Here is a 13,233-nt window from a genome sequence, read left to right as displayed (position 1 = left end):
ACTCATCTTCACTGTTGTAGTTGCTATGGTAGTCCCTTAACTCATCAATGTTCCCAACTTCAATAAATTGTTTGTCTTTGTGATTCACCCATCCTTGTTGTGATTCATGTTGAAAATAAGTGAGGAAGAGGCGATGGCGGGAGAAAAGGTTGTTGACAACGAGAAAAAGGTCTCAAGAAGGACCAAGTTGGAGACGAAAATGACTTTTCTATGTTCTAGGGACTAAATTACCGAACTTTAGAAACTATTGCTCCCATGCTACCCAATATCAAAGTTACATGTGCATCTCCTTTGTTGCTTTACGTGTTATATTAGCCTCTCTGTTAGCTTAGTTAACAATCGGTGGTTCTACGGACAAAAATAAAAAACGATTGATGATTGTATATATTAGGAGTTAATATAACTATTATTTTAGCTTGATGATTATTTTATTGTGCCCTAAAAATTATGAAAATTATAATGATGATTTCTCCTTAAATTTAATCGAGACCTTCTTGTGTTTAAAAAAGGTGAATGACATGAACAAACTGTACATACATTGCATGAATTATCATAAATATAAATGAGATGTAGAAGTACAAATTCAAAAATATTTTATTTATAAAAATTATTTTTTAATAATAACATATAAATTAGAATTCAAAAGATAATTTTTTTAGACTATATGTATTTTTCAATAAAAACAATCATATTCAAATTGAGTAGGATAACTATAACCAGTAAGCTCTTTTTCTAATTATTTAATAATGTTATACAATTTTTATTATACTTAATATATATTTAAAATTTTAAAAATTTAGAAAGTATTAAATTGATTTGACATAAAATTTTATTGTTTCAAAATTAAGAATATATTATTATATTAAATTTTATATTATGTCTAAGACTAAAATTTATTATGCAAAAGTAGAAAAAATATAAGGGACGTGAAATAATGCCGTTTATTAACAACACACTGTACAGTTGCTTGTAATATTTTGCAAATGAAGAGCAAGGTTTGAATTTAAATATTTCGCGAAAAAATTACTCGCACTCAGCTTACAGTTGTTTGTAATATTTTGCAAATGAAAGAGCAAGCCCTCGGTTATAAATATGTAAATTGAGAAAGTACATTTTCACTTATCTTAGATTTAAAAGTTAGTAATATAAAATAAATGTTTAAATTAAATTAGTAATAAATATATACTTCTTTTTTTTTTTACTCTACACATCTTCTAAGATAATTAAATCTCATAAATAAAGGGTCTAGAATCTGTTTCTAAAGATTGTATGGGTTAATTGCTTCGGCACCGCTTTAAAACGGGGGTGGCAATTCATATTTTATGGTAAAAAAAACAGAACAGATAAGACTATTATGTTTAATTAAAGTGAACTAAGCAAACATACATCTTAATCCTACTGAGTATTTGTATGAACAGCTGCCACAGTTGAAACCATGGAGTCCACCCCACAGATATTTCGTCCTCGGCAAATCTTGTAGTATCCATTTTCTCCCCAGTTCTCTCCCCAGGAGTTTTTAATGATCCAATATTGCTTCTCCTTCATCCGAATGGGTGCATAGGCACCAGAACCATATCCCACCAGTAAGACCCCATGATCCAGCCGTCTTGAACATATGTATGGGCATGACACTCCCCCAATATATGTCTGCATAAACACTGCATTGATGGCCACTGCATTTGTGCCCATTCAAAGTGCCGTGAGATATTAGGAATTAAACTGAATAAAAATTGCTCCAAACAGAGTAGGTAGTTCATAGTAGTAGCACTCACCTGCAAGAGGACCATTCTTCACAAGATTCGCAGCAATCTGGTTTTCATCAAGTGAAACGACACTGAAGTTTGCAACTGATGCTGCAATCTTTGCTCTGTCAAATTTGCAGATCCCTTTGTCAGTGCCAGAATAAGGATAGTCTTCCTCGCGCATGACCCCACCAGACTTAAGGATGTACTCAAAAGCACTATTCATCAATCCACCGTTGCACCCGGAGTCGCAAGAACCCGGTTCATCTGGATCACACTGCACACAGGAATGTGTCGATTTTAGACAAAATAAGCAAGGAACAGCTGCTCGTTGATAATCCTTCTCCCTTTTCATGTTTCAATCTTTAAATTCAAAAGAATTCATTTCACTGTTACGAAACTAGTTTAGAATGATTAATTCAAGAATTCAGTTCATTTACAAATTATTTAGCGGGTAAATATCTTATGATTTATCATTTCCCTTCTGAGATAATTTGTAAAGTATTTATTTCAAATACTTTTTTTTGTCAATTCTAAAACTGAACTGTTCCAACCCTATATACGTAAGGAACCTGCAAGGTACACATATTTAAATGGTGATTTTAAAATGATACGAACACTTGGATTGGAACACATCTATTATCTAACAATACCATACTCTCTGTCATTGGCAGTCAAGAGAACATCCGATGGCTATATATGACTTCCATAAAGCACTATGGCAGACTCAGAATTTGAAATCAATAATAAAAAGAGTATAGTTACACTAGAATAGTTACACTAGAAATACCTTAATGCAAAAATGCCAAATTATATTATAACTCCATCATGCCACTTACACTACTAAAGACCCCAAAATAGAATCAACCATTATGCTTCATCTACATGTGTAAATCTAATTTTCCAGAGGACATCCATCAAACTTGGTCTATTAAATTAAATTCAGACAAAAATTACATCTTAACAAGCAATGATAGAGAGTATAGAAATAGATACACAGGTAATATCAAAAAGTTGCATGAACAACAATGGGCTAAAAGTTGTTAGACACAAACCTCGTGATCACAATCAACAAGTTGCTGCTCGCTAAGACTTACAAGCTCCCCTGTAGCGAGAAAGTGAGCACCTTCGAGTGCCCCAGTGGTGCTGAAGCTCCAACACGAACCACACGAACCCTAATTCCCAAAACAATCAAAATCAAACATTAATTCAAATAAGCCAAAAACAAAACCCAAACAGCCACAACATCGGTACCTGATTCTTGACAGAGGTAACTGCTCCATGATCTCTCCAATCAAAATCGTTTGGAAGATTATCGATGGGGAGAATGGGAGCCTTATTCGCATCGGAAGGCAACCTCACACCTCTCAGTCCCAAAACGTTCTTCCGAAACTCCGACGGTGTCAGGTCGGAGAACCGAGTCACGCCGTGAACCGCCGAAGGGTCCAGACTCTGGTGGCGCCGAGCGCGGCGCAAGTTAGCCTTGAACACCCTGAACCTGTAATCATGCTCTTCCTGGGAAGCGTAGGCCTTGCCAAACCTACGCTTGAAGTCCAAAAAGTGGTGCTCTGCACCCAACCTCACGCCGTCGACCACCTGCCGGATGAAGGTGTCTCCGTCGCCGTCGGAGGAAATTGCAGAGACGAAGAGGACGGAGAAGAGAGCGAAGAAGACGAGAGTTCGATTCATATTGAGAATGAAGAGTGAGGAGTTGAGAAGAAACTTTCGTTTATATATATATAACGAATTCACGTAACGGTTATGCTAAGAATGGATCTTGCAATTACTTGGGAGAAAGGTTAAGTATATTAAGTATTAACCAATTGAAACATCACAAGTGGATTTCGCTGTAACTTTGAACAAGAAGCCCAAATAATATGATGAGGCCCAAATTAGTACTGAATTTCAACCCAGCCTGTTAATTATTTTTGGTCCAAAAATGAGTCTTTCATTTTCTTAAATTGAAATTTCGACCTTTGTTTTCGCCTTATGAAATTATCAAGTTAGCTTATTTCTTATTTAAAAAATATTAGTAAAGTATTCTTTAACGTATTTTTTTAACATGCTTTTTACGGTTGATTAAAATTATTTATTAAAAACTAATGCATAGCCTTTTTATGATGTAAGTTTAAAAATTCTTATATTTAATTTGAGTCTTTCATTTAATTTATATCTAATGAGTTATAATTTATTATTTCACTTACCATTAAATGTAAGTTAAATAAAAGATTTAGATTAAATTTAAAAATTTTTAGACTTTTATTGGTATAAGAACATCATGTCCTATATATATATATATATATATATATAAAATATCAATTTAGGAGTGAAAAAAGTGAGATCAGTATTTTTGTAAATTTTAATTAAGTTTAGTTAACAATAAAGTAAATATTAAATATGTGTTTCAACGAGTGTGTTAGCGTTATTCCTTTTGTAGTTTGTGTGGGTTTGTCAACTTTATGCTAAAAGTTTACGACGGTCAAAATTAGAGCTCAAATCCACCACTGCTGTTGATCAAGAAAATAGGTCAAATGGTAAGATATAGCATGTGTGAATTGATATGGAAACTTTATTACTAATGCTAAGTGCTTTAGATAATTTATTTTGAAATTAGTCTGATGGTTCCAGCTAGTAAAAAAGTAGCAAGAATTGACAGGAAAACAATGCAATTTTCAGAGTTATATAAACTAGTGAAATTGTTTTTCAGTCTCTTCCTTAGCCATCTAATTGTGTATTATGCTTTCAGAATGTGATGGTGATGATGTAACCCTTGATGGTTCTTTGTGGGATGGGTCTGATGACAAGTTGGATAGTTCATCAGATTTGGACAGGGAGTGGCAGAGGAGGCATGATCAATTCCATACGGTGTTTCGAATTAGTTTTCCTTATTCTAGTTTCTAATTTCTTACTTTCTAATCAGTGATTAGCAATTTATTTTCATTTGGCATCATATTTTAGATTGGGTATCGAGATGGTCTTATGGCAGGGAAGCAAGCTTCTGCACAGGAGGGGTTCAATATTGAATTAGTTTTCCTTGCTGGTTATAGCTGGTTATTTGAATTTTAACTCTATAACTGGTTCCCTAATTTATTTATATTTTTGAAATTTTGTTTTTGGCTGTTTGCTTCTTGTGAAGTGCTTTTTCTCATCTTCCATGTCAATTAAATTTAAAAGAGAGGTTGGTAGAGATACTGGAAAAACGAAACGAATTCCAAGGGGTGTATGAATCAATGCACTGTTTGTCAACAACAAATGCCCTTAGATTGTTTAATGAAGAAATCAAAGCACATGAAGCTTTGGAACAGAGTGAACAAGCTCAAGTTAGTCATCACGCTGCAGGTTTGCAAGAGCAACCTTCCCATGTACAAATCTATAACTATATTTTGGGTAAGACAATTTGGCATAGAATGATAGAGTTGCTTGTAGAACATATCTTCCATTTTTATGATTGTAGAAACAGATCTATTGTTTTAATTGTTGAGTTTCATACATTTTAAAAGAAATTGTTTTGCTGGTAACGAAAACTAAATTTTCAATAAAAAAAAATTATAGTTGTATCTGTCCTTTTATCTTTTTTTCTTAGCGTCAGTAGTATTGATCATAAATATAATTGGCAATTAAACTTAATGGTCAAAGCAGAATTAGCTCTTAACCTTTCGTCGAATCCACCATTGGCAATAAATAAATAGATAATGTTGCACTTGCGGCTTCAACTTAAAATTTAAACACAGTTGAATCCAATAAAACAAGTTGAAATGTGCTTATAATTGCTTTCTGAACTGTAACAAGAAGAACCTCAATATTATTGAGCTTGATAAAAAATCAAGTTGAGCATGTAGTTAAAAAAAAAAAATCTCAGTGGAGTGCATCATCACGTCATTTTTTCATAATTTTACATTATGAAGTAATTATAACTACTTTTTGCTTAAATTTCCCCTAATTGGACTTTTTAACTCGGTAGTTTATAGTTGTTTGTTCATTAGTCTCGTATATATATGGCTTGAGCTAGACACGATACTGGCTGTGTTGTTTCCTTCATATCTTACATTATGCTCTTCATCATGAATTAACACGGCAGAAAAAGTTTATTCTTTATCTGATCTCTACACTGTTAGTCTGCATTTTATAATTCCTCGGTGCACATATGTATAAACTACCAAGCACAATCTGAATTACAAAACCTCAGCAAGTCAGCGTTATTATATTTCATTGAAATTATTATTGAACACAACATTCACTAGCTGTATTTCTATAATTCCTGATGATGAAAGATAGAAGAAAAAATTATATATAAAGCACATATTATTAGCTATGCTCCTGCATGATACAGACAAATTGAAAAAATTAACAGATTCGAAGCACAATTTCCCTGTATTATAACATTACAAAAATATCAGTGCATCAAACACAACATAAAGAAAGTAATCACCAAAGTAATATGACAAATTTGTGGAGCAAATCCACACAGCTTAGGGGATCCACAAAATCTCACTCGTGTTTCAGTTTCCATGTAAAAGTCACACGACCCTGCAACTTGAATTTTCTCCAATCTTCAAAGAGGAGATGCATAACAAGTTACTCCTTGTGACAGGTTTTCAGATTACTCCAGGTCCTGGAAATCGCCTTTTTGCGGGTGTCTTAGTCCTTTGATTCCTGTGCAATATAGCACTTTTCAAAGGAATCAGAGAAGGGATAAGAAAACCTCAGTTTTTAACCCAGCAACTTACATCAGCTACATGCTTGAATAGGTCTTGCATGAGCAAAGGGTGAATCATTTCTCATGCGAGTTTCACATTTAGGTATTGACATTACTGTTTCAAAAGCTTCAACTAGTAATGCCACCTTCTTTTTCCCTGCTGGAGCAAGTCTTGTGACAGTTTGTCTGAGTGCAAAATCAAGCATCCATTCCTCTGCGTTTTTTCTTTCATCTATCATTTGGTGCTTCAGGTCAACCTTCTGTGGTTCTGGGTCAGGAGCCATGGGCAGCAAATTCGGCTTTCGGGGATTGATCTTTCTCATTTCCTCATCATCTTCCATAGGCCTCTTGCGCTTAGTTGCACATTGCCACTTCTTGCTTGTATGCTGCTCTTCACCACCCGTGCAGCTTCTGCTCTGAAACTTACTAGATTTAACTTGATTTTCCTCCAATATATTCTGCCTTATTTTATCATCATTATTCTCTTGGCTTACTTTGCTGTCTTGGCTATCATCAATCTTGCAAGTGTCACTAGTCTTGTGGCCTTCACTATTGACAACTGTGGCTGCATCAAGTACCATTGAGACACAACTGGCCTCGTAATCCACATATTTATCGTTTTCTCTACTGTTATCTCCTGCATCTGTGTTATTCTGAAATACTTCCTCTGTCAAAGTATATTGGTTATACTCAAAACTCATATTGTTGGATGGATATTCTTTTTCTTGAGTATCCAACTCGATGCTTTCATTGGTTCCTTCTTGGACAAAATTAGTGCAATGATGTTGTGGTTCAAAACATGTGCTTTTCTTTTCTTCGGCTTCTTGGGGTGTCTTTTCAACAAGAATGTCTTCGTCATGGCTGCTAAAGATGTCATCTAACCACATTTCACACGTATCATGCGAACACTCTGATAAAGACTCAAGTTTTGAGCCAGTCTCATCCATCGAGCGGATGGAAGAACCAATATCCTCTTCATAGTTGAATTCACGGAATTTTTCCTCCTCCCAGTCCATATCAGTGTACTGGGAATCGGACTCATCCAATTCAATATTCTCCTGGTGTTTCCCATCGCAGTAGCTTCTCGTACAGGTTTCTTCATGAAACCCGCCAGGTGGGTGGTTTTCATCGGCATCTTCAGCATTTTGTTCTAAGTGAAAGCTCCCCTTGCTATCTGCTTCAACTGCAGCAGCATCATCAAAGTAGTTTTTAAAATCCTCCTCGAAATTGATCTGGGACTTTGGGATATCATGAGTCGCACCTGGAATAACTTGCTTGATGTCATTCTCTTCTGCTGCAGTGCCATTCTTCTCGTTTGCAATAACCATATCTTTTTTATCCTCAAGGTCTTTGACAGAGTTGAATCTTCCCATTTTGTCAGCTCGTTCCTTTTCCTCATCATAAATTTCAATAAAGAAATCCCTATCAATTTCTTGTACCAAGGAAGTGATTATTGGGTTACCCTTATCAGCTTCATCACGTGGAAGTTTTCCATCAAGGACAACTTGCTCAATATCAGAGTCTTCTTTTGTATCACGTGGCACCTTCAATCTCCGAGGGCTCACAACTTCTGGCTTTATATTCTTCTGAGTCTCCAAAAGATGCCTCCTTGCTGACATGAAGCTCTTCAATGGAGGCAAAGAAGCATGACCATGGTCATTAAGAGAACAATATGCATATGGGCAAACCTTCATGACTGAAGCTCCCTCAGACTCGGTTCCCCCAGGATGAAGCGTGAGGTATGCAGGGAACTTTGAGTCTTTCAAAGTTGAAGAGCAGGTAGCTTTATCTGGTGCATTCATATCTTCAAACAAAACTGCTGAAGTAGATTTTCTCGAACAAGCTTTACAAGGCATAAAACTTGGACTCTTTGTCAATGTTCTCACCGAATTCAAACTAGATGATCTTGACAAAGTATTTGCAGGATCTTTGCTAGAAACATTGGTAGCTTTTGAAATACTCGAGCATTTTCGTGGTGGATTCTTACCATTTGAACCGGATGGAGTATTCTGAAGACTCACCAGCAAAAGCTCCTTTTTTGCATCTGAACTGGTTGTAGGTTTCATGTAATTTGGTGACCTTCTCACCAACGGCTTCTGCTGTTGTGGTAGTGCAGCAATTGTTGGAACATGAAGAAGTGGTGCTTGTCTTGATTGGAATAAGCTCTTGACTGAAGGTGGTGATTGAGGATGCTCCAAATCAGAACGCTTAATTGACCTGGACTCCTTCATTTCATTCATCTTATCAAATCCTTTGCTTTTGCCGTCTTGGTGCTGAGAGGAAGATGACTTCAGGAGTGCCAAATGCTTATCAAATTTGACATGATCAGCTTGGATACCAACCTTCCTTGGAACCATTCTCTTAACCATATTCAAAAGAAAACCACCCAAATAATAAGAGGGTATTTGGAATCAAAATTACTTTTCCTTTCTGTGGTGGCGTTCAAGCACAAGAAGAAAAAAATAAATCTTCTTGTGCTTCGGTTTTCCACCAAAGGAAGTTCACATTTAAAAAAAAGAGGGACAAAAACCCCAACAACTAGAAAGGTTCTCCCCTCTTGGTTTAGTTTCCTTTGTTTGAAGAAAGTTTCCCTCTTGCTTATTCTTGATTGCTGTTAGGCAAATAATGGAATCTGAACAAGGTTGATGCAAGTGTTTCATGCTGACACATATTAACACGGGTTTTAGGGACCCTTTCTGCGTGAGCATTATTAGTACTTGTAACTCAAGAACTCTCATTTGCTTGTGACTTGTTTCTTATTTTTAAAGCATAAAATCGTTGTTGATGTGATTCCTCAACTCATCCACCTCCAAATGACTAAATTACCCTCTTGATTTGGATAAGGAAAACCTTGAAGCTTTTCTGGGTGACAGATGAAGACTCCATACTTTTTCCACTTACTTTAGCATACTTTGTTTGATGTAAATTAAGTTCTATTAAGGCAACCCTTTGGTTCAAGAAATCACCTCAACGGTTTTTGGCTCTCAATCAATTGCTTGTTTATGAATAGCTCTTCCATGAATACTAGTCTTTAGCTCTTGTCTTTTATTTGGGAGAATAGTAGTTGGAAGCTCCTAAGTAGCTAAATTAGCTCAACAATATTAACTATGAACAGAAAAACTTCAATGAACATAAATTAGAGAAGTTATGGCAGGCATGTGTAATCTCCCTGTGTATTCTCCTTATCAATTTGTTATCTTCAATGTAGTCGCAAAATTCACCTACAAAAGAAGTGTATTACATTAGTTATAATGTCTATGCGTTGGACAGGTTAATTGTAATTTTTTAAAAATAATTTCAATATATAAAATATGTTAAACAAACTTTGTATATATTATTAAAGTGATAAATTTAAATTAAATAGTTGAAATAATATAACAAAATATATGTACAACAAATTAACAATATAACGGTGTTACAATTATTTACATAAATTATCTCAAGTCCCTTAAGGTCCCTTGTTTTTGAGTTCTGGTTCCACCAAACACTTATTCCTTCTCGCGCTTGGTTCTGGACTTTCCTTATTGAATGAATGTGCAACTCACATGCAATGTCAGTAGTTGATAATAAATGAACAGAACATTTTTATAAAGTTTTATAAGTCAATAATTGATTAATAGATTTTAGATTTCATGATAATCAATAGTATATGTTTCAAAGTTTAGAAGTATGTATAATTAATTCTAATTAGGTGTTAAGTAAGTTCTTATGCTTAAGAAACAAAATTGGAAGCTTAGGCATTGAGTAGTGAAGCAGGGTGCATAGAAGGCGCAACTTTTTGCCTTTCTGGAGTCAAGAAGACAATTCTGTAGCCCGCGAAAATGGGCCACCTCTGGGCCCTACATGGGCCTTGGGTGTATATTTCCAAATGCACCTCTCTTACCAAGATTTAAAGGAAAAAAAAAAAAGCTAAAATGAAAAAAATAAAAAACAAAATAGAAAGGGTAATGTCTCACTAGGATATGATCATTTTATCTTTTAGGATCATCTCATCAATGAAACGCCACCGACCAACGTTTGCTTGATGGGGGAGAAAAGGGGTTCTTAACCAATTGATAACGATCTTAAATTAAAAAAAAGTAGCTACATGAAACAAAGTCAATGAAGATGTTTTTGCATATTATTCCAAAAATGTTTAAATCAGTTTGTGCAGAGCATGATCAAAGGTCCAATCTGATGTAGTTGCAAAGCAAAATAGTAGTCTTTGAAATTTTGTTTTGTTAGTCCACTGGGTTAATTGGATGGTGTGAAAATTCTTATTAGACGAGCTGCTACTCTATCCTTAACATTAACAAAACTATATTTGTAGTTTTATATGTAACTCCGCATTTATTTGTGAGGGATATATTATGATATATAATTGCTGTTTATGAAAAGGTTACATTTAGAAAATGGCTAAGCGTCACAAAGGAAATATCATATGAACAAATTAAGATTACACACGGTTATTACTTTTTTGTATTCGTGCCTTTCATATTCATTTTGATGTCTAAATTTAAGAATTTCTGCATGTTCTGATAAATTACTGGTATAAAAACTTGCATCAATAATCATTCTCCTTAACATAATAATTAGTTTGTTACATTATTTGTTTTAAACATTTTAAAACTTAAAGAAAGCATCTTCACTTAAAGACATAGTTTCTTCTTCAGAAAATTATATTCCTATTAATTATCATTAATGCTGATTTGAACATTTGCTGCCATGAAATCCAAAATGAGAAATACATGGAGCCATTCTCATGTAATTTGAACTTGAAAGATAGAGGTCATTTATTGAATATTGAAAGTTTATCTTTAATGATCATTATAACAATAAGCTCCCTAGAATATCAGCCTAGACGTTAATTTTAAAGTTTTGAGTCAATTGTGACAGGGAAAGACAATCCTTCCTTTTAGATACGTTTTTTATCTTTCATTTATTTGATCGATGGACAATCAGTTTAATTAATTAAAAAAATTAATTTTGCTTTCAAGTTATTATAATTTTCTATATTTAAAATTTTGTAACCAATAATTGGTAATAATTCTAAAAATAAATATTAATGTTTTATCATAAAACAACTTTGAGCTTTTAATTTTATAACAGATTAACCTCTATGCCTTTCGTTCTTATTTAATCACATGTTTCTTTTTTTATGAATTACCTGTAGGTCAAATTATATTAATATGTTCTTATTTAATTAAATATTAATTATTCAAATAAATAAAAAAAACTTACTCACCTTCCATTTTTTCAATCAATTTTACAAGCACCCTTAAAATGCACAATATAATAGGTAATTAATATTTATGTATTGATTGGTGGGACATATTTATCAATGTGCATTTTCATTAATGATTTCGAAATAGATTTTTATTATAAAACAAAAATTTTAACTATAAGGAAAGATTTTAAGCTATCAAGATTAAAATGGTTTTCTTGACCATTACATTTAAGATAATATTAAAGAATTAATAAATAATTTTAACTATGAGAAGATTTAGCATTATCAAGGTTCACAGCACAACTTGGAAGGCTTGAACGTTATTGAATGCATGCCCCGTTAATACGTTAAAATTCACAATATTACGAGACACACACACCCTTGTTTATGTTATTGTTCACACAGAACTCATAGTCGCAAAATTATGGTCCAATTTGAGGGGTTAAAGAGTGAGTGAATATGCTCAGTTTGCTTAATCATTGTGGATTTATAGCTATAGCTAAGGCCCGCTAATATTATAGGAGTTTGAATTATTATCAGTTTAGATCTCAATTAAGGGAAATGTATGTTAGTTATTATTTTATTGTTTCTTATTTTTACTTTATCAGTTTGGTAAACAAACTTCTATATTATTACTTCTGTTTTTACTTTTGTAAGACTATAAAGCCAATATTAATTTCTGAATTAAAACATACATTCTCTCATAATAAAATTTGTGTACCTTTGTTATGTTCAACAATTGGTATCTGAGCTAGTTATCGAGAACTTGTCCTAAGTGTGAGAAAAATAGTGAGAGAGAGTGTGATACGAAAGAAACTACATATTTTTTTCAGGTAGTAGTTGAAGTTAATGGTGAAAGGTGGTAGTAGTAATTTTGTTCAGCCCGCTATTCCCAAATTTGATGGTTACTATAACCATTGGGCAATGTTGATGGAAAATTTTCTCCGTTCCAAAGAATATTGGTTTCTTATTGAGAATGGAATATTGGAGATGGAAAATGGAGTCAAGCCTATCGAGGCACAACACAAATTGATCGAGGAGCAGAAGTTAAAGGACTTAAAGTAAAGATTTACCTTTTCCAAGCAATCGTGAAGTCTTTGAAACAATTCTCAAGAGGGAAACAACCAAATGTATATGAAATTCGATGAAACAAAAATTTCAAGGCTCAACCAGAGTTAGAAGAGCCCAGTTGCAAGCTCTATGCAAAGATTTTGAGATACTTCACATGAAGGAAGGAGAAACCGTGAATCCATATTTTTCTCGTACTCTAGCCATAGCCAACAAAATGAAGGCCCATGGTGAAAGTATGAGCGAAACACTCGTCACTGCAAAGATTTTGAGATCAATGGTCTCAAAATTTGATTATGTGGTATGTTTGATTGAAGAATCTAACAACATGAACATGATGACTATTGATGAATTGTAAAGTAGTCTTCTCGTTCATGAGCAAAGGATGACAAGCCATGTAGAAGAAGTACAGGTTTTGAAGATCTTCCATGAAGACAAAGCAGGGAGAGGTAGAGGCAGAGGTGCATTTAGAGGAGGTCAAGGAAGAGGAAGGGGAAGACAATCATTCAATAAAGTTGTTA

At 34.0% G+C, this 13,233-nt stretch overlaps 3 protein-coding genes across 3 annotated transcripts; 1 reads left to right on the top strand and 2 right to left on the bottom strand.

Moving 5' to 3' along the window:
- Window positions 1–1,214: 1,214 nt before the first annotated feature.
- On the bottom strand, window positions 1,215–3,514 carry LOC113864660 (cysteine protease RD19A-like). The gene is made up of 4 exons (XM_027498635.1): window positions 2,997–3,514; window positions 2,798–2,917; window positions 1,773–2,019; window positions 1,215–1,673 (listed from the first exon to the last, which is right to left on the bottom strand). The coding sequence occupies exons 1-4, from the start codon at window positions 3,429–3,431 to the stop codon at window positions 1,396–1,398; spliced, it is 1,080 nt and encodes a 359-aa protein (XP_027354436.1). The 5' UTR covers window positions 3,432–3,514; the 3' UTR covers window positions 1,215–1,395.
- On the top strand, window positions 3,513–4,808 carry LOC113865204. The gene is made up of 4 exons (XM_027499610.1): window positions 3,513–3,521; window positions 4,180–4,276; window positions 4,489–4,607; window positions 4,701–4,808. Exons 1-4 carry the CDS (start codon window positions 3,513–3,515, stop codon window positions 4,806–4,808), a joined length of 333 nt encoding a protein of 110 aa, XP_027355411.1.
- Window positions 4,809–6,116: 1,308 nt separating this feature from the next.
- On the bottom strand, window positions 6,117–9,153 carry LOC113865206. The gene is made up of 2 exons (XM_027499612.1): window positions 7,700–9,153; window positions 6,117–7,621 (listed from the first exon to the last, which is right to left on the bottom strand). Exons 1-2 carry the CDS (start codon window positions 8,805–8,807, stop codon window positions 6,471–6,473), a joined length of 2,259 nt encoding a protein of 752 aa, XP_027355413.1. The 5' UTR covers window positions 8,808–9,153; the 3' UTR covers window positions 6,117–6,470.
- Between the last annotated feature and the right edge of the window lie 4,080 nt (window positions 9,154–13,233).

This window comes from Abrus precatorius, unplaced genomic scaffold (genome assembly GCF_003935025.1).
Source record: "Abrus precatorius isolate BTA unplaced genomic scaffold, Abrus_2018 Scaffold4, whole genome shotgun sequence".
NCBI lineage: Eukaryota > Viridiplantae > Streptophyta > Magnoliopsida > Fabales > Fabaceae > Abrus > Abrus precatorius.
The sequence above is the reverse complement of the archived record's forward strand: the minus strand, read 5'-3'. Positions and strand labels throughout refer to the sequence as shown.

Excerpts from the sequence above, each read along its gene's own strand:
- LOC113864660 (XM_027498635.1), bottom strand. The coding sequence starts at position 3,431 with ATGAATCGAACTCTCGTCTTCTTCGCTCTCTTCTCCGTCCTCTTCGTC. Across the intron at positions 2,918-2,996 it reads TTACCTCTGTCAAGAATCAG|GGTTCGTGTGGTTCGTGTTG; the intron begins GTACCGATGTTG and ends TTTGGGAATTAG. Across the intron at positions 2,020-2,797 it reads TTGTTGATTGTGATCACGAG|TGTGATCCAGATGAACCGGG; the intron begins GTTTGTGTCTAA and ends TCCTGTGTGCAG.
- LOC113865204 (XM_027499610.1), top strand. Across the intron at positions 4,277-4,488 it reads TCAAGAAAATAGGTCAAATG|AATGTGATGGTGATGATGTA; the intron begins GTAAGATATAGC and ends TTATGCTTTCAG. Across the intron at positions 4,608-4,700 it reads GGCATGATCAATTCCATACG|ATTGGGTATCGAGATGGTCT; the intron begins GTGTTTCGAATT and ends ATCATATTTTAG.
- LOC113865206 (XM_027499612.1), bottom strand. The coding sequence starts at position 8,807 with ATGGTTAAGAGAATGGTTCCAAGGAAGGTTGGTATCCAAGCTGATCAT. Across the intron at positions 7,622-7,699 it reads CATCAAGCAAGTTATTCCAG|TTGAAGCAGATAGCAAGGGG; the intron begins GTGCGACTCATG and ends ATGCTGCTGCAG.